The sequence below is a fragment of the Pleurodeles waltl genome, chromosome 7, assembly GCF_031143425.1.
Source record: "Pleurodeles waltl isolate 20211129_DDA chromosome 7, aPleWal1.hap1.20221129, whole genome shotgun sequence".
Taxonomy (NCBI): domain Eukaryota; kingdom Metazoa; phylum Chordata; class Amphibia; order Caudata; family Salamandridae; genus Pleurodeles; species Pleurodeles waltl.
Window position 1 is genome coordinate 464,472,779 of NC_090446.1, and position 20,043 is coordinate 464,492,821.

A 20,043-nucleotide genomic window follows, 5' to 3' on the forward strand; every position below is an offset into this window, starting at 1 on the left:
GTTTATAGAAGAATACTTTCACATCAACAATAGTGATCAATTATCATTTCATTTTGTGTGGGATGCATCCAAAGCAGTCTCTAAGGGTTTCATCATAAGTTACGCTAAAAAAAAAAATATGCTCAACAAAAATAGACTTCCATCCTTGAAAATATAAAGTCCCTAGAACATGAATACCATACTCACAAAACTAGTAAATCACATCTTGAAGCACTAGTCTCAGCTAAAATGGAGTTTAGCCAATATACCACTGAACAAGCATGCAGCACCCTCCTGAAAATAAATGCCAGATATTATGGTGGTAACAATAAAGCTGGTTCTCTTCTATCTCGATATTTGAAACAAAGAAAAGAAAAAACAACTATTAAATCTATCACAGATAACAACTGTGTTGAACACTTTAGAGATAAAGATATAGCATTGTGTTTCGCTTCTTACTATAAGGACCTGTACACTCCAGAACACATACCAACAGTTGAATCTCTCAACCAATATTTCTCTAATCTCAAACCAAGAGACCCATTGCAGATTGACCTCTCATCTTTAGACCAACCCCTACAGCTTACCGAACTATATACAGCTTTACAATCTCTCCCCAAGGGTAAAGCTCCAGGCCCAGATGGCTTCACAGTAGAATTCTTTATTCAGTTTGCTAAATCTCTTTTCCCCAAACTCTTTCAATTACTTAATCACTTTTAATGTCAGGTTCTGCATCTGGCTCATTTACAGAGGCCATGATTTGTCTTATTCCCGAAAAAGATCGGGATGCGACTGACTGTAAAAATTATAGACCCATATCTTTAATTAATACTGATTGTAAACTCTATGCCAAAGTTTTAGCTCTCTGTTTACTCCCATACATACCTGACCTTATTGATTCTCATCAATCTGGTTTTATCCCTAATAGAAATGTAGCAGATAATTCCCGTACTTTTAAAAATATTAATAAAAATGCATCTAAACTTAAGATTCCTCTGGCAGCTTTATCATTGGATGCGGAAAAGGCCTTTGATAGGGTCTACTGGGGTTTCTTGTCGAAAGCATTGGAATGGCATGGACTAGGTACTAAATTCCGACATTTTATATCCATTCTTTATTCCTCACCATGTTCCACGGTTATAACAAACGGGAACCGATCTCCTTTTTTCCTTCTTAAAAGGGGTACTCGTCAGGGATGCCCATTATCTCCTTTATTATTTATTTTGGCTCTCAAACCTTTTCTATAGCAATTCAAAACGTCTGAACAATTTACGGGGTTTCAAATTAATAATGCACACATCAAATTTATGGCATATGCTGATGTTATTCTTTTGTTCATGTCTCACCCTGACACTTCTCTTTCTGCATTCCTGCATGAGCTCAAATTATATTCTGATGTATCTGGCTATAAACTTAACATAGACAAAACAGTAGTCTTACCACTTAATGCTCATTGCACTGGCTCTGTATTCCTTGATGCAGGATTATCTTGGAATTCTTCTATAATTAAATGCCTGGGGGTATGGTACTGCACTACTCTCAAGGATACATTAAGGACTAATTTAGAAATCTTATCTGCAAAGCTCGTAGATCTCACACAGAAATGGTCTCCGTCATATCTCACGTGGTGGGGCCGCTTGGACACCATTAAGATAATGCTTCTCCCTATCATTAACTTCTTCCTTATTATGCTTCCTATTAAGATACCTAAACTATTTTTTAGTTCAATTGATAAAATTCTATCCAAGTTCCTGTGGAACGGTAAACAATCCTGAATCTCTCTCGAAATTCCTAAAGTACAAGGTGGAGTTAATTTCCTTGACTTTATAACTTATCACAAATCTTTTGGCATTAAGCAAATACATCCCTATTTATCTACACTCAATGATGCCCCTCAAAAGCTTTGGTTCTCTTTGGAAGAAACATTTATTTCTCTCTTTTCCCATAAACACATTATATTTATGTCTAACCCCCCAAAACTCCGGTCGCCCAGCACTATCGCCCATTCAGTCAATTTACTGAAACATTTTTTTATTTCGCATCTTACCCCCATTAATCAATTCTTTAACAGTCCTATTTGGCAAGTCCAAGAGGCCCTCAATAAACGTATACGTCATAATCATTCTTCTCTTGCATCATCTCCACACCTGATTGTAACTTCTAATTATCCTAGGGCAGCTGGAATTTATAAACTTTTAAGAACATCTGTTTCACCTAGACTCAAATCACCTATTGAGACATTGTGGGAATCAGATCTTGGTGTTGTTTTGCCAACTTCTTTATGGGATAGAATATGGTATAAGATACATTCCACTGCACGCACTGCAAGCCTCACACAGACCCTATATTTTTTTTATAATAGACTTTTCTACACTCCTGTACACCTTTAGAAACTCAAACTTGCACAAAATGACAATTGTTGGCGCTGCCACACTCAGCAGGGTACTGACTTTAACATGTTTTTTTCCTGTCCATCCCTATCTACTTTTTGGTCCTCAATATGTTCTCGCATTTCAGCAATAGCTCAGATCTCCTTACCAATGTCATTATGAATTACTGTTTTTGGGTGGCATACACTATGAGGGTCATTCTGACCCTGGCGGCCACCGACCACGGGAGCACCGCCAACAGGCTGGCGGTGCTCCAACGAGCATTCTGACCGCGGCGGTTCAGCCGCGGTCAGAAGCGGAAAGTCAGCGGTCTCCCGCTGACTTTCCGCTGCTCGTTTGAATCCTCCATGGCTGCGGAGCGCGCTCCGCAGCCATGAGAATTCTGACCCCCCCTACCGCCATCCTGTTCATGGCGGGAAAGCCGCCATGAACAGGATGGCGGTAGGGGGGGGTCGCGAGGCCCCTGGGGGCCCCTGCCGTGCCCATGCCAATGGCATGGGCACGGCAGGGGCCCCCGTAAGAGGGCCCCGCAAAGTATTTCAGTGTCTGCCTTGCAGACACTGAAATACGCGACGGGTGCCACTGCACCCGTCGCACCTTCCCACTCCGCCGGCTCGATTACGAGCCGGCATCCTCGTGGGAAGGTCGTTTTCCCCTGGGCTGGCGGGCGGTTTTACAGCAACCGCCCGCCAGCCCAGGGGAAAACTTGTAATACCCGCCGCGGTCTTTTGACCGCGGCGCGGTATTTTGGACGGCGGCATCCTGGCGGGCGGCCTCCGCCGCCCGCCAGGATCATAATGAGGCCCTATATCTGGAGTTCATTCAAGCCTCTTGGAAAATTGGTGGACCTTTTGCTTTCTATTGCAATCTCTATTATTACTTTTAACTGGAAATCTTCGGAGAACATTACTCTCAGACAGTGGTGGAATTGTATATGTTATCATCATAGACTTGACAGCTACAAGCTTGATTCAACAGGAACTTTCTTCAGACATCGTCAGCTATGGTTGCCATTAAGTAACTATCTCTCATGCACTGCGAAGGAAATGGGTTTTTCTCCTTTTTAAAAAAAGTCAATTTATTTCCTGTTTTTCTTCTTATATATACTTATTTCATCTTACATTCGCTGTAACTAATGTCTATTACCTCTCTCTCCACATGGCTAGCACTTGATTCCCTTCTCTATCCCTATAGCTCTTCTCCCTCTTCCTCTCTCTTTCTTCTTTCTTTATTCAAACTTGGAGTCTTTGATACTAAATTGCTGTATATGCCTAATTCATGTACATGTTTAATATGCATTTATAAGTACGATATTCCTTATGCATATATAGTCACAACTGCATATCTCTGTCCTGGCAATGTTAAGTTAATGTTCTTGTATTTGACTCAATAAAAAACATCTTTAAAAAAAAAAAAAGAATCAATATTTGTAATTGAAATAATCACAATGTTCCTTCAGACCGTGATCCTTCTAAAAAAGGGAGTCTATTAACTCAAATTTAACACATTTTATCAAAGAAAAAATAATAGCTCAGTTTTACCATACACATAAGATAAAATAGAGCCGGCCGTCACCCACAGAGAACGAGTGGCTGGTGTTTAAACACATTTTCATAACATTTTCATTTATGCACAAAAGCTTCACTGTGATAAATCACAAACGTTTGGTATAAAACACCAGTCCTTCCACATGTAACAGTGAACAGAATAACTGGGTATTGTCATGACATTGCTGGTCAATCTTGTTGAATAGTAGAGAAAGAAGACAAAATAATTCTTAGGAGCGATAATAATATCTTCAGAAGTTCATATTGTTCCCAAATCTGTTCAGTTCATCTATGGTAACCTGGACCCTTTGCAGAGATGCCCATGTGTTTCCACTCGTGTGGACTTTAGGTACTACTCCAGACAAGAACATGGTGCATCCTCCCAACAAATAAAATATTTTTTATACAGTGAAGGGAGGCATATAATTAGATCTCACATAAGTGGTTGGAATAGGAGCTTTATACTGAGGTGGTTTGGGCTGCCATGTGGATGTTGAGAAAAAGTGCAGACCATTGAACAGTTCATCTGCTGAAGGAAAATTTTCTAGGGCCACCATCATGGTAGCTGACTCATTAACCACCCATGTCTGAAGCTAGCCAGTACCGGACATCCGACACAGAATTCAGTTCCTAGTTATCCAAAAGTGTCTGGTTGACTCTAGTCAGCTGTGCAGTGGTTGGTGCTTCCGAATAACCAGATATTCTTAGGGTCCATCTTCATCTAGTCCAATAGGCACCAAATCCCTGCTCTTATGCCAACATCATCATCTTTCCTTTTGTGAGTGCAAATACAAGTCTAGCATAAGGGAACATTTGCAGCATGTGAAAGGAATATTATGATAGTGAGTAAAGTCTGGACCATGAATCTAAAACACTTAAAACTGTGAAGGATCATGGCATTCAATCTTCTACTTTTAACGAAGTAGCAAAACTCCAAATTATTCATATATGTTAAGGTTGTGCATATTGTGTGGCTGGGAGGTTTTAGTCATTCCGATATACCTCTTGGCAGTCCTTTGTGTGGAATTGCTTAGATTTTTGTGTATAGGAATTCTGGAGATGAATTAAATGTGTCTATAATAAAAAAAACACAAAGGTCTACCGCCCTTTGTCTGATTAGTAAGCATCTTGTTTCCGGTAAGAAGAGGTAGACTTAAGTGTACTTTTTATATCTGTCTTCAAGTATTAGTCTTCATGACCACTTCTCATTAACTCTTCTCATCACCCCAAATTCTACTCGTCAAAGCTTCAAATTCCACCTTTATGTCTCTTTTATCCTGCACTGTTAAAATGACTAAGTATCACATGAATGAAAGGAAAATAATGGAACTGAGTGGATAGACGTGGAGTTTGAAAGAGACAAATAGAATTGTCAAAATAGTTCACATTGCTCCAGGCAATGTGCGCCTACAGCAAACACCTGGAATTCCTCTAGAAAAAGAAGCAACTTGCTCCACCGCAGGTACCTGAATGTGGGTTAGAGGATAGTCTGTATGGCAGGGTTGTCAGTGGGGTCATAAAAAAGGGCGAAACAGTGAGAGGGTGGGCTAGAATGTGCGCTAGAGGGTGAGCTAGAGGGTGGGCCAGACCAATGACAGCCTAGAATTGGTTATAGGGCCTAGACAGTAAGAGTGACTGGGGAGATTCTTACCAAATAAATTGATCGGTGTAGAACAGAGAACGAAAATCAAAACAATTTAACCAGACAAACACATTTGAAATGCAAAGCACTTTGGCTGGTCGTAGACTGGAATGTCAGATCTCTGTCCTGAAGTGTAACGAGCTGCCAGCCATGTTCCTCTCATAGTCTTCATCAAACCTCTCATTCTGGGCTACAGTGAATTGGTTCTTCCAGTCCCCAGCAATACCTGTGCAAAGAGATATTATCCTTTTACATGTATTTGATGTTTCATAAGAAATTATCAAGGTATAGTTATCTTAGCTCACTGGAGTGGTATAGGTAAGCAACAATAGAGTTGAGTTAGGAATAGCAAATGTCTCTGGGTTCTTCTATTGCCATCTTCTGGCAGATATTCAGTTTAAACTTGAGTATTTCCCATTGATTTCCTTTATTTCAATTATAACCACTGAATTCAGAGAGGGATTGCAAACTGTCAGAAATCACTGTTTAGATGGAATAAAAATATGTGTAAGGAGCCTATTTTCAACAACGCAGTTCAGGGAGGAGCAGGAATAAATGCCTTGTTAGGATCCAGATTGTTGCTCTCTGGGTAGAATATTGAAGATAGTGTGTGACTACACCAATTTACTCTTGCTTGTTGATGTTTAGAAATAATTTGTATTAGTAATTTCTGCATGACCTGCCATGCCAAAGGAGGCACCACTGTATAGTATGTCAAAACATGGATATCCACCGGTGAAGAATAATGAGAAGGACATACTCTCGCTTCCAAATTAAGACACTTTTGTCCTTATTATCAGTGGACCCAGGATAAACCCATTATTTCCACATCTTTGAATTGCCATTACCGGGCTCTCTGTAATTTCTACCATAAAGAAACAATAGAAATTACAATATCGGGAATCATTGTTTTAGTACTTTTTACATGTGTTATCCCATTGTTTCACATGAAGGATTCTGCTTCTTTCAGGAGCAGAAATCACCTTGTGAAATGCCACAACTCATAATTAGAGTAACCCAGTAACCCTTCCTGCATAGCCCTCTGGAAATATTAAGTCACTCGTTATGGGGGACACTTACCTTTTCTCATGAATGGGGACACCTCCTGGTTCATGACATTGTTTGGGAGTGTCTTATAGTTGGTCATCAAATTATCCTTCATTTTCTCGAATGTAGTGTGGTGGGCAATCTTTTCCAGAATCTCTTCCCCTAGGTCCTTCTCCATGAACTGGAGAACTTTCCGAATTTCACGCTTTGGGTCCTGCAAAGTTGAAAGAGAAGGGTTCAGGCACCAACGTTATGTACCATATTTGAAGCTCAACAAAAAGACACAATAGTGTAGATTTTGTAAGGGGGATTTTCAACTGTGGTGTAAGTGGCTTCCATCTCTCACCTCTTTCATGTCTTCGTAGAACAGGTACAGGATGCGTTGGTATTTTCTCTTCTCCCACCAGCCTTTGACATGGTCGTACCAGGAGCCATAGCTAACTGATATAAAACAGCCATGAGAAGCAGCTCACAATCAATCACCCACTCCCCTCCAAGTTCACAAGGGAAACCCTCCAGTCCTGTCCCACTCTTAAACACTTTTAAAACAAACCAGTGGAACAATAAAAAGAGCTGTTTTCCCTAAAGGAAAAATCCCATGACTCAGTTGGGACTGCCTCTTTCCTATTCTATAAAACAGTGAAGAACGTGTTGTGTGTACCCTGAAGGAGCTCTACACTGAGTAAATATTTATCCCATTTGTCCTACTATGGTACGACACTCCCACAACGGTTTCCCATCTAGTCATCTAATGCAAAAAGCTTCCCACCTCCCCCTTCCAATTATCCATCATAGCTCAAAAATACCTTGTCCTGGGTGTATTCTGTTTCTAAATAAACCAGTCTTTATAGAGTTCAGCAGACTGTCAATGTATTGTAAGCATAACCTAGGGGGCATGGGTGTGTAATAATGCTAATGGTCCACCGTAGAAGTCTGTTTGGGAGAAGAGGGAACGATATTACTCTAGATAATACCTTTCAAGGACAATTGAAAGTTATATCATGTCCCTCGGAAATGAGAGAATCAAATAGCAGATTTTGTTAGTAAATTCATGGATGGAACTTTCATCTGCTCATTCCATGTTGTGTCTAACTGGGTTAATGAACCTCAAAAATACATTGTTTTAGGTGGTCTTTCAACTCTTGTTTCGGCCACTTCCAAGCCATGTAATATTGTTAATATTGTAGGTGTTAATATTAACCAAATTAATGGTACTCAAGTTACCAGACCCTGAAGGATGTAAGGCTGAATTGGTCTGGTTGGGATTGAAACTTGTGATTTGCTGATGTTAGTGGAGAGCACCAAGTCACTGAGCCTTATTGCCAGCAATTCAAATGTAAGAGAGGAACATTCAAAAAGAGATGAGATATATTTTAAGATAGGATAAGGACATTGCTTTTAGAAGACCCTTCAATGCCAAGAGGTTCTGCAAAACGGCTTACTGAGGGCTTTCACTGTTAAAAGAATATTCTTGTAGGCTGGGAGATTATAATGTGGGGAAGCCAGGTGATAGATTGTTCTTGGGGAATTTTATACTTGTCACACATCAGTTTCTATTCCACAAATCCTTAAAACAAGTAGTAATCACAGTTAGCAAATAGAGTGCTGCGGTGATTTATTTAGGCAAAATCAATTTTGTATGTGGGGAATACGGCTTTGGCCCGTTATTTCCCTTGTGGTAAAATAACTGACACTCTCCAAGTATAAAAAGATAAGCTGTTGGCTTCCTGTGAGAAATCTGGGTCAGTGGATCCCAGGGCCACAGAAGGTGCTGTGCCTCAGTTGTGATAACTGTTGACTCTCACCTCTGATGCCCTGGGGCACCATTGCGTGGGTGCCTAAGCTGGGAACTAAGTTCCCCTTCTCACCTTTTCAACATTTGATTCTCAGGTTAGTAAGATAAAGAGGTTTAAGGCTTACTCAGGGGAAGTGCTATGAGATGGAGACTTGCAAATCAACAATGAAACAAACGTCTCTTAATAAATCACTGTCCAGTCAATGTCGTTTATAAAAATGAAACATACTTTGATACGCACAAAAAGTAATGCTGCAACGAAATTAACAAATATATTTTATATATATATATATATATATATATATATATATATATATATATATATATATATATATATATATACATATATATATATATATATATATATATACTAAAAAAAAAAAAAAAAGTTACAGGGATGTTATACTTAGGCTCACATTTTAAACATACAAAACCTTAGAAATTCACCTGTTATACTTATAGTTATCTCAAGTAACTATAAATCGTGCCATAAGGTAACTATAACTTGTGCCTCTGCCATGCACAGTCTTTTCTTCAAAAGTTTACTGCAAATATTACATTGAAAATATCAATGATGTTATCAAAGGTGTTGTGACTGCCATATTTGTGGGGTAATTAGCAGTGCTTGGTGAACCCCTACAACAACCGAACCCTGTGCTGCGCACGACCTTTGGCTGTGCACAACATGGGTTGGACGCAGGGCCCACTCTGACCCCATATGCCACTTTCAGGTTAGTTTTCAGCCCCGGGGACCGTGTCCCATTACTTAAAATGGCAGCCGCAATTTTCTAGTCAGGTTGCAGCCAGCCAATCACAGCATTCCTGTTCTTGCGTGCCTTCCCGAATATTTTGCGATCACTGCAAAAACGTCATGATGGATCTGTGGCCCTAGCTATACAAATTTGTTTTTCCTTTGATATCTCCAAAACTACTTGACAGATTTACACCAATGAAAGAGTAGTCTCTGTACCAAAGGGTAGCTTTCTACAAAATTTGGTGTAGTTCCACCCGGGGTGTAGTCATGTTCAAAGGCCCTTTGGGAATCAACATAGTAAATGCAGGCTTTTTAAACCCCCCCCTTTTCCTGGTCCCCACTTGATGAATCACCCCAAAACTTTCCATGTGCAACAAAAATCACTGGGGCACTCTTTTTAGAAAGTTTGGTGAAGAGCCATCAAATGGTGCCAGATATATAGACAAGTCAAAAAAGCCTTTTCTATGGAAACATAGTCCTAGCTATAACTACCTAGTGGCTACCGCCACTAGGTAATATATATGCCCCACATTTTCCCCCAAAACTTTGATGCTCACCTGATCTGTTGTCTGGAAAGTTTCAGGGTGATCCTTCAAGCAGGGGCCGAGAAAAAGGGGCTGTACAAAACACTTTTTCCCCATTCAGTTTTCCGTAGGGATTTTGAACAGCGATAGTGCCTCAACCACTGGACGGAATTACATCAAATTTGGCTGAAAGGTAGCTATCAGTCCAGAAAGCGACCTTTTTGTTATTTGGTGTAAATCTGTCAGTAGGTTTATAGGAATCAAAGAAAAAACAAATGTGTCTATGTAGGGCGCGAAGGCTTCACAAAACCCTCCCGATCTCGGGCTGAGATGTGATTGGCTGACAACACATCAGCAAGGAAGTGTTGGCAGCCATGTTGGGACTCGGCTTCAGCCGAGTTCCAGGAAAAAAAGCAAAACAATAAGAAAAGGGGCCAAGGTAGTGTCACCCAGTCCCCTTAGCAGCCCCAGGGATGACCACCTCACTGGGCATTAAACAAATATAAGGCGGGGACCCATGTGGCTCCAGCATAGCCCTGGGGACTGCTACCTCCCCAGGGCTTTGAACTAATATGATGTGGGGGACACTCGGCCCTCCACATCCACAGGGACTGCTACCTCACCGTGGTACAACAAAAGAGTGAATGGGGTCCGTTACGGACCCCTGAGCCTGGGGGATATCCACCCCAGGGCAATGGTAGTTGGAGGGGGGCCATGTGGCCAATAATGGCCCTGGAGACCGCTACCCCCATTGCCAGACCTGCTATGTCCCCAGGTGCCCATCCCAGGGACGTAGCTCTTTGCTTGGTGTAAGCTTACTGCTCCCACCAAGCAAAAGCAATCAAAGTCCGATTTCTGACAGCTGGAGCGGTCAAACAGCTTCTGCTGGCAGAAAGCGGAGTTTTCATATGTTTCCCTGTACTCAAACATGCGTGCAGGGAAACAGATGAAAACATTCACACAAGACACGGAGAGCTGGCTAGGACTGTGGGGGCCTTGAGGCTCCCCCACGGTCCTGTTTCTCTCTTTTCTCTCTTCCATCCCATAATGGGATGGAAGAGAGAGAGAGCACATATCAGTAAGGAGTCACCTATGACATAAAGGTTAAGGTCATAGACACCCGCACTAAAAGTTGAGGGTTCTACTCCGGGTGTGTCTGTGGTCATTTTCCTTCTTTCATTTTTTTAACCTTCAAAAGTATGAGGTTCATACTGAAAGGTGATCTCACTCCTTTTAATTGACAAATACATTTTTCTTTTCAATTTGTTCAGATATATCTCATTCTAAGTATATCATTCATGAAAGCCTAAAAAACTCTCTATCTCCCTCTCACTCTCTTTCTCTTTCTCTTTCTCTCTCTCTCTCAAATTCTCTTTTTCAATCTCTTTCTCCCGCTTACACACACACTCAGACCCTTATGCACCCACTCACAGACCCACTCAGAGCCTTGTGCACCCACTCACAGCCCCACTAAGACTCTCATGTACCCACTCACAGACCCACTCAGACATCAGCCATGTACTAGCAGACCCACTCAGACTCTCACAAACACACTTGCAGACCCACTAAAACCTACATGCACCCACTCACAGACTTACACAGACACTGACTCACCCTCTAAGACACTGATGCACCTGCTCTCACACCCAGAAAGACACTCTCACAGCAGATACACCTTCTCACACATACTGTAACACTGAAAGAGACAGGCAGCAGCCAACTCTCACCACGCATGGCCTGCAGCATGGGGTTGGGTGGTTACGGGGGTTGGCCATAGGGTCTGCCCACAGGCCAGGCCTTGAGGCCAACCCCTTCGGGGGCGCAAGTTATAGTTACCTTAGGGCACAAGGTATAGTTAATTGAGATAATTCTAACTATAAAAGGTACATTTTATATATATATACATATATATATATATATATATATATATATATATATATATATATATATATATATATATATATATATATATATATATATCCAAGAAAGAAGTGACTCAAACAGATGATCTCACTAAAGAACAAAAATATATTTCTACAACGTTTCAGCTTCCGCCTTCCTCAGGTTGTACAAGATTGTTTGCTCAGTGGCTGCACAGCTGACACTGATGGATTTTCAAAAAGCATCATGAGTGAAGATTCCAATTGGAATGTGGAATCAATGCAGTCCTGAGAACTCTTCAGATATGCAGAAATCAAGTGGTATTGTCAGTGATGTTCAGTCCATCTGGATGCAGTGATTTTAAACGGTACATCCAGAAATTTTCTCTGATGTCCAGTAGTTCTTCCTTTAAAACATGTTCCACAGGGAAAATCTTCAAATCTGATAGTAAATGGTCCACAAGGTTAAAATGGTTGGCTACAGGCTGGTCAAGTTTCTTGTTAATTATTGCCGATTTGTGGTTCCTGAATCGTGTACGGAGGTCATTCACAGTTTGACCTACATATTGTTTTTTACAGCTTTGACGTTGGCACTGAATCACATAAATAATGCATGTAGAGCGACATGTAAGATGCTGTCTTATTCCATAGGTCCTTTTTGTAACAGAGCTAGTTACTGATGATGTTTGTAAAAGGTATTCACATGTGAATATATATATATATAAAATGGTAGGTGGAAATGCCTATGTAAGCACCCTCTAAAGGGTCTCACAAACTATGGGGGAGCATGCTATAAAGCCATAGAGGTCAAGTAAACCTATGAATGTACCCTGAAACTCTGATGCCAGGTACACCTCTAACTAAACTAGCCCTATACCCTACCTCCTACCTCCTACACCAACTGTTAAAATCACAATACTCCTGATATAACTAGTAAAACATGAGGGATGCAGCTAAAAAAAAGCTTAATAAACTGGATTTGTAAGGGTATAACCATAACAATGAAATACAAAAACATAAATCCTTTTTCTATAATTTTGTCAGCTATGAAGTCAGTTAAAAGGCCACCCACAAGCAGCAAGTGCAAAACTCCAGGGTGTAATCTTACGGCCTCCTCACCATTACATTGTTGCTTGATTTTTCGGGTGCTTTTTACAATCCTCCTGCCACATTTCCTTGTGCCAGTTGATTCTTTTTAGCAGCAAGGAGCTACACCGAACCCAGGACCTGCTGGGGTCCTGTAATCTCCTTGGCTCAGGGTGTTCCTTCAGTAGCACTCCATGGCACTTAAGGAAGGTTACACTCCCTGCCTTCACTCACCGGGGCCCATGGCCTCCTGGCCAGTTGCAGAGCACCATGTGTATAAAGGTCCTCCTCCAGGGGTATCCTCTCCTTCAGGGTCCCCAGCAAATCCTCCCTTTACTGTCACTAAGATGGAACATGGAGACCAGTGCCCCTGGAGGTAGAGACTGTGTCCACTAAATTCCAAAAAGAACTGCTCTAGAGTTCTTGGTCTCCTGTAGTTCCCTATTTGCTCCAGTCTCAAACGTTATTCACAAATTTAAAATTGGAGGTCGTGAGTTCTAGAAGATGGCATCTCTGTCCAATCCAAACATGCAATATCACCTGTCCACCCCACAGAAGCACTTCCTCAGAATTTGAACATAAGCTTATATTGGATCAGAATTAATTAGTGAACCTCCTTCACAGCGGAGATACAAACCTCAATGTTATGCCCACAAGAAGCATTTTAAACTCCCTGGCTCTACAATACACTCTGTTGAAGAGTTTGACTATTTTGGTATGAGATTCAGTCGTAAAGGATCTTTGGATGCTGAAGTTAAGAAACGTTTTCAAATCCTGTCAAACATCTTCAATGTTATGTCTCGCCTTAGGCTCCAAATTGAGGACTGGATCTTTTTTTGTCAAATTTTTAAGTTTTAGAGCAAAGCATGAGGCTAGGCCCTATATGGTGCAGAACTGTGGAGCAGCTCAAAGTTGAAGCAACAACTTAGCTCAAAATTCTTTTTCAGGCAGATTTGTAAACTCCTCCAAATTACCTTCCTCTGCATTGAATGGGAGCAGATTTGGGTGTAAGTAATATTTTGGATATAAGTGCTGATAAGCTGCTCTTGTTTCTGGTAAAACTGTGATCCAGCCCAAATGTCTCTGGATGATTTTTTAAGATGTGATGATGAATTAAAGCACCCTTGGGCTCTCATGTCCGCTGAATGCTTCTGGATTTAGTTGTGAATGAGTTTTGGGTGGACCTTAGGATGATGACACGTACAATCTACTTCTATTAATAAATGGACATTTTGAAATAAAATCTTAACAGAGGAGGTCAATGTAGGATGCAATTCTTCCATGGGACATTTGTATATTTTTCATAAAATATTTGTGGCTTTGGCACTACCTTTACAGGAGGCGCATTCTACCTAGTTTTTGCGTTCACATATGGGACTTGAAACAGTAAATGTACATAAATCCAAGCGCCTCCATTCTTTCAGAAAAAAAATCCTTTGTGTATCCTGAAATGAAAGATGTTCACAAGATGGCTGTGTGATTTATGAGAGCAGAATAATAGAGATTACCACGATAGCTCTCGGAAAAGCTGGATGCATTCACTTTAGAGGCCACATATTTGAAACCATACTTATTCTGAAATAGCTCTGCAGGTTGCGACCGTGATCAATATGCACTTGGGCACAAAATAATTAAGCAATTGCAAAGCTAGAAGGTCTGGTAAAGCATGCAGTCAAAGGAATGCGCAATAACTGTGCTGGTGGTTATAATGGAGACGTACTGATGATAATGATGGTGGTGATGCTAGTGCAGGTGTTTTAATAAAAATTATTAATGAGTGTTCTTCTACTGTGAGTAATGGATTTGTGTAGAAAATGTAATAATGTAGAAAAAAGCTCACACATTTGAAAATGTGATCAGGATGAGTGGCCGCCAATGTTCACGAAGTATACCTATAAATGGTTTATTGGTATGAAATGTTGAGTATATCTTAGATTAATGTAGTAATATGTCATTAAGAGTTATGCATCATGTATGAGCTTTATTAATTGTAGGCCTTAACTTAGCGGAGGTCTTGGCCTAGTTGCACTGCCTCAAGTCAAGCTGTATTGCTTAACATTTAATGAAATGGCTGTCTTAGAGAATTAAACTGTGATTTTCCACTGTATTGTTTAAATGTGTTCGTAGCTAAAAGTCTTTCTCATGAGAACCGATTGCTAGAAGATACTGTTGTGGCTAAATGTAACATTATGAGTGTAATGTGTGTAAGACTGACTTTCTCAGGAGAAGAACAATAGAGACACTGACTGGAGAATAAGCTGCAACAATATTGTTACCTGACGAGCTGGATATTGAGGACATTGCAAGAGAAGCCAATCACCAACATGTGAACGGAGAAGGGGTAGAGTTCATGGAATTGGAGTTTTAGTTTTATTGGACAGAGTATGAACATGCGATCCCTTGACCAAGAGGGGCTTGGGAATTAGTTTTAGGAAATTTAACTTAACAGGACTGCACTGAGAAGAAACCAGCATTGCGCATCTTGCCATTTCACAAGCCTTTCTCTCTATTCTTCTTGAGGGTTTACCTCTATTCTTTTGAGTGGCTTAAAGACTTTGCGTTTTCTGAACTTTGATGCTGATTCCTGAATCCTTGCTGACCAGACTGACGTCCTGAGGACAGAGACTGACACTGCTTGCTGATCCATACTGAGGATAGGTATTATGAATTAGAATGTAGATTATTATGACTATCTGCTTTTTCTTTCTAGGTACCAACCGCACTGTTTTGATAGAGCCATAGCTAGATGTTTTCCACATTTGTGGTTACTAAATTATTTTGCATAAAGCCCAACATGCTGATGCTAATCTTGTGTTAGTTAAGGATTCTCACTAATGAAAGTCTGCGATAGGGAATAAGGTTTAATGCTTTTCTTTGCTGAATCTAAATGTATGTGATATAGTTTGTGCAAATATTATTGTTATTAATTTGCACTGTAATCTTAGAATGTGTGATAGTTCAAGCTTTGATTAGATTGCATTTCTTTCATAGGGTCGGACAGCCAGTGTTGTTTTTGTATGTTTATCATTTGATTTTGAGATTAATTTACGTGACATTAGCATTGTTAATATAGGGAAATAAATATTTTAACTTTTCTAAAGGTGTGGTTATTTATGACTGGAAGGTCATGGTGTGTGAAAATTACTGACTGTAGGAATGTACCATCTTGCCTGGCATGTTACCCCCATATTTCACTGTATATATGTTTTTTTAGTGTATGTGTCACTGGGACCCTGCCAGCTAGGGCCCCAGTGCTCATAAGTGTGCCCTGTATGTGTTCCCTGTGTGATGACTAACTGTCTCACTGAGGCTCTGCTAACCAGAACCTCAGTGATTATGCTCTCTCTTTACTTTCCAAATTGTCACTAACAGGCTAGTGACCAATTCCACCAATTCACATTGGCATACTGGAACACCCTTATAATTCCCTAGTATATGGTACTAAGGTACCCAGGGTATTGGGGTTCCAGGAGATCCCTATGGGCTGCAGCATTTCTTTTGCCACCCATAGGGAGCTCTGACAATTCTTACACAGGCCTGCCACTGCAGCCTGAGTGAAATAACGTCCACGTTATTTCACAGCCATTTACCATTGCACTTAAGTAACTTATAAGTCACCTATATGTCTAACCTTTACATGGTAAAGGTTGGGTGCTAAGTTACTTAGTGTGTGGGCACCCTGGCACTAGCCAAGGTGCCCCCACATCGTTCAGGGCAAATTACCCGGACTTTGTGAGTGCGGGGACACCATTTCACGCGTGCACTATACATAGGTCACTACCTATGTATGGCGTCACAATGGTAACTCCGAACATGGCCATGTAACATGTCTAAGATCATGGAATTGTCACCCCAATGCCATTCTGGCATTGGGGAGACAATTCTATGATCCCCCGAGTCTCTACCACAGACCCGGGTACTGCCAAACTACCTTTCCCGGGGTTTCACTGCAGCTGCTGCTGCTGCCAACCCCTCAGACAGGTTTCTACCCTCCTGGGGTCCAGCCAGGCTTGCCCCAGGAATGCAGAACAAAGGACTTCCTCAGAGAGAGGGTGTTACACCCTCTCCCTTTGGAAAAAGATGTCAGGGCTGGGGAGGAGTAGCCTCCCCCAGCCTCTGGAAATGTTTGATGGGCACAGATGGTGCCCATCTCTGCATAAGCCAGTCTACACCGGTTCAGGGATCCCACAGCCCTGCTCTGGCGTGAAACTGGACAAAGGAAAGTGGAGTGACCACTCCCCTGACCTGCACCTCCCAGGGGAGGTGCCCAGAGCTCCTCCAGTGTGCTCCAGACCTCTGCCATCTTGGAAACAAAGGTGCTGCTGGCACACTGGACTGCTCTGAGTGGCCAGTGCCAGCAGGTGACGTCAGAGACTCCTTCTGATAGGCTCTTACCTGTGTTGCTAGCCTGTCCTCCTTCCTAGGTTGCCAAACCTCCTTTTCTGGCTATTTAGGGTCTCTGCTTTGGGGAATTCTTCAGATAACGAATGGAAGAGCTCATCAGAGTTCCTCTGCATCTCTCTCTTCACCTTCTGCCAAAGGATTGACCGCTGAGTGCTCAGGACGCCTGCAAAACCGCAACAAAGTAGCAAAGATGACTACTGCAACCTTGTATCGCTGATCCTGCCGCCTTCTCAACTGTTTCCTGGTGGTGCATGCTCTGGGGGTAGCCTGCCTCCTCTCTGCACCAGAAGCTCTGAAGAAATCTCCTGTGGGTCGACGGAATCTTCCCCCTGCAACCGCAGGCAACAAAAGACTGCATCACCGGTCCTCTGGGTCCCCTCTCAGCACGACGAGCGTGGTCCCTGGAACTCAGCAACTCTGTCCAAGTGACTCCCACAGTCCAGTGACTTTTCAGTCCAAGTTTGGTGGAGGTAAGTCCTTGCCTCCCCACGCTAGACTGCATTGCTGGGTACCGCGTGATTTGCAGCTGCTCCGGCTCCTGTGCACTCTTCCAGGATTTCCTTTGTGCACAGCCAAGCCTCGGTCCCGACAATCTAACCTGCAGTGCACAACCTCCTGAGTTGTCCTCCAGGGTCGTGGGACTTCCTTTTGTGTCTTCGGGTGAGCTCTGGTTCACTCCTCTTTGTAGTGCCTGTTCCGGCACTTCTGCGGGTGCTGCCTGCTTCTGTGAGGGCTCCCTGACTTGCTGGGCGCCCCCTTCTGTCTCCTCATCCAAGTGGCGACATCCTGGTCCCTCCTGGGCCACAGCAGCATCCAAAACCCTAACCGTGACCCTTGCAGCTAGCAAGGCTTGTTTGCGGTCTTTCTGCGTGGTCACCTCTGCAAGCTTCTACACGACGTGGGACATCCATCCTCCAAAGGGGAAGTTTCTAGCCTGCTTCATTCTTGCAGAATCCACAGCTTCTACCATCCGGGGCCAGCTCCTTTGCACCCTCAGCTGGCATTTCCTGGGCATCTGCCCATTCTCGACTTTGTCGTGACTCTTGGACTTGGTCCCCTTGTTCCACAGGTACTCTCGTCCGGAAATCCACTTTGGATGCATTGCTGGTGTCGGTCTTCCTTGCAGAATTCCCCTATCACGACTTCTGTGCTCTTTGGTGAATATAGGTGCACTTTACACCTGGGTATTGTGGTGGGCTATTTTTCTAACCCTCACTGTTTTCTTACAGCCCCAGCGACCCTCTACAAGCTCACATAGGTTTGGGGTCCATTCGTGGTTCGCATTCCACTTTTGGAGTATATGGTTTGTGTTGCCCCTATACCTATGTGCTCCTATTGCAATCCACTGTAACTTTACATTGCTTGCATTACTTCCTTTTGCTATTACTGCATATTTTTGGTATTGTGTACATATATCTTGTGTATATTTGGCATCCTCATACTGAGGGTACTCACTGAGATACTTTTGGCATATTGTCATAAAAATAAAGTACCTTTATTTTTAGTATATCTGTGTATTGTGTTTTCTTACGATATCGTGCATATGACACCAGTGGTATAGTAGGAGCTTTGCATGTCTCCTAGTTCAGCCTAAGCTGCTCTGCTATAGCTACCTTCTATCAGCCTAAGCTGCTAGAAACACCTCTTCTACACTAATAAGGGATAACTGGACCTGGTACAGAGTGTAAGTACCCCTTGGTACCCACTACAAGCCAGGCCAGCCTCCTACACTGACTCCATTGATTATTAATGCTATTGATTATCATTGATCTTTGTGCTGATGGTTAATTATTGACTATTGAGCTGCATGTCCTGTAGTTATGGTGGGAATGTCTTAATTGTGAGCATAAAGTTCATCGGCCTATTTGCGTCCCCTTGTAAGTTTACTTATTAAGGTGAGACGCGCTAGCAGAGACAAGAGGTAGCAATGGTGGTAACTAAGGTAACTGTGATGTTATTGGTATTGGTCATTGTGGTGAGGGATGTGGTGGTGAAAGGTGACGAGTGACAGGTGTCAGAGAGATGGGAAGAAGAGAGGTATTGTAAATGAGGTGACACACAGTGCCAGGATAGCACTTGAGCCCTAACAAAAACATTAAATAAAAAGCTAACTGCAGTCAAAAGTTACAAAAAAGGATTGTTTTCTGTAGAAATGCATGTATGAGATAAAACATTTAACGTGCGATGATTGCTTTTTTAGATATAAAATGTTCTCTCGTACGTTGCAATGTATGTTTGGAATAGGAGGCATACCTCGGCAAACAGTCAATAGCAAGAGATGAGACAGAAAAGCAGCTCTAGGAGGAGCCAAAGTCAACTCTATGCTCATTTTAAAGAATTGATAATACATACTGCAGACAGATGTACTCTCAAGCGATACCTATGAAGCTCTGTAAAAATGTTTTAAGGGGCTCTAGGTCCAAAAAAAAGATTCTCTTGATAGGAAAAATAGGATGCTGGCTTATGATTTGAAGAGTGGGGAGGTCTAGTCAGTTGGAGCACGGGATCGCCCAGTAGTTTCAGGCACAGACAGTTTAAGGTGACTTCCAGGCTGGTTAGGTTGAAGTACAGGGGAGGTCCAACATATCAATGCAATGAAAGCAGGTAACTGAGTTGACCAGTTCTCTCTGGGTCCTCCTCATGTTCTTGGGTATCTTGTATATGGTGATGGTTTCTCTGTCTAAACTCTATGCTTTTAGTCGTTGGCCCTGATAATAAGCTGGTGGGTAAATTCTGATGCCTGTGCAAATAGGAGTGGATTGGAAATTATCACACTCCGCTGTTTTCCGCTACAGAGTTCTGACATCAAACCTTCTAGTATCTATTGGGGGAAAATGCCTAGAGAGAAGGCAAACCATGCAGATTTCGGCTCACTAAACACCAGCGCTGAAAGAGATGCCTTATTTCTAAGTGAAAAACGTGGACGAGAAGGTATTTCCTGCACCTTGTAAATATCCTACCGTGAACTATATACTGGTGTGGTATTTGTTTCAGT

The 20,043-nt window shown here is 42.1% G+C and overlaps 1 protein-coding gene across 2 annotated transcripts in view; it reads right to left on the bottom strand.

Annotated features, from left to right (window-relative positions):
- Positions 1-3,862: 3,862 nt before the first annotated feature.
- The window catches only part of LOC138304196 (sulfotransferase 1 family member D1-like), a 133,014-nt gene continuing 116,833 nt past the window's right edge, over positions 3,863-20,043 (bottom strand). The window contains exons 6-8 of one of the 2 annotated variants that reach the window (XM_069244050.1): positions 6,952-7,046; positions 6,639-6,819; positions 3,863-5,784 (exon numbers count right to left, since the gene is read on the bottom strand). In XM_069244050.1, the coding sequence (XP_069100151.1) occupies positions 5,672-5,784; positions 6,639-6,819; positions 6,952-7,046 (389 nt within the window). In that variant the 3' untranslated portion in view covers positions 3,863-5,671. The remainder of the gene's footprint in view (positions 5,785-6,638; positions 6,820-6,951; positions 7,047-20,043) is intronic. The other variant, XM_069244051.1, reaches the window with a different exon arrangement.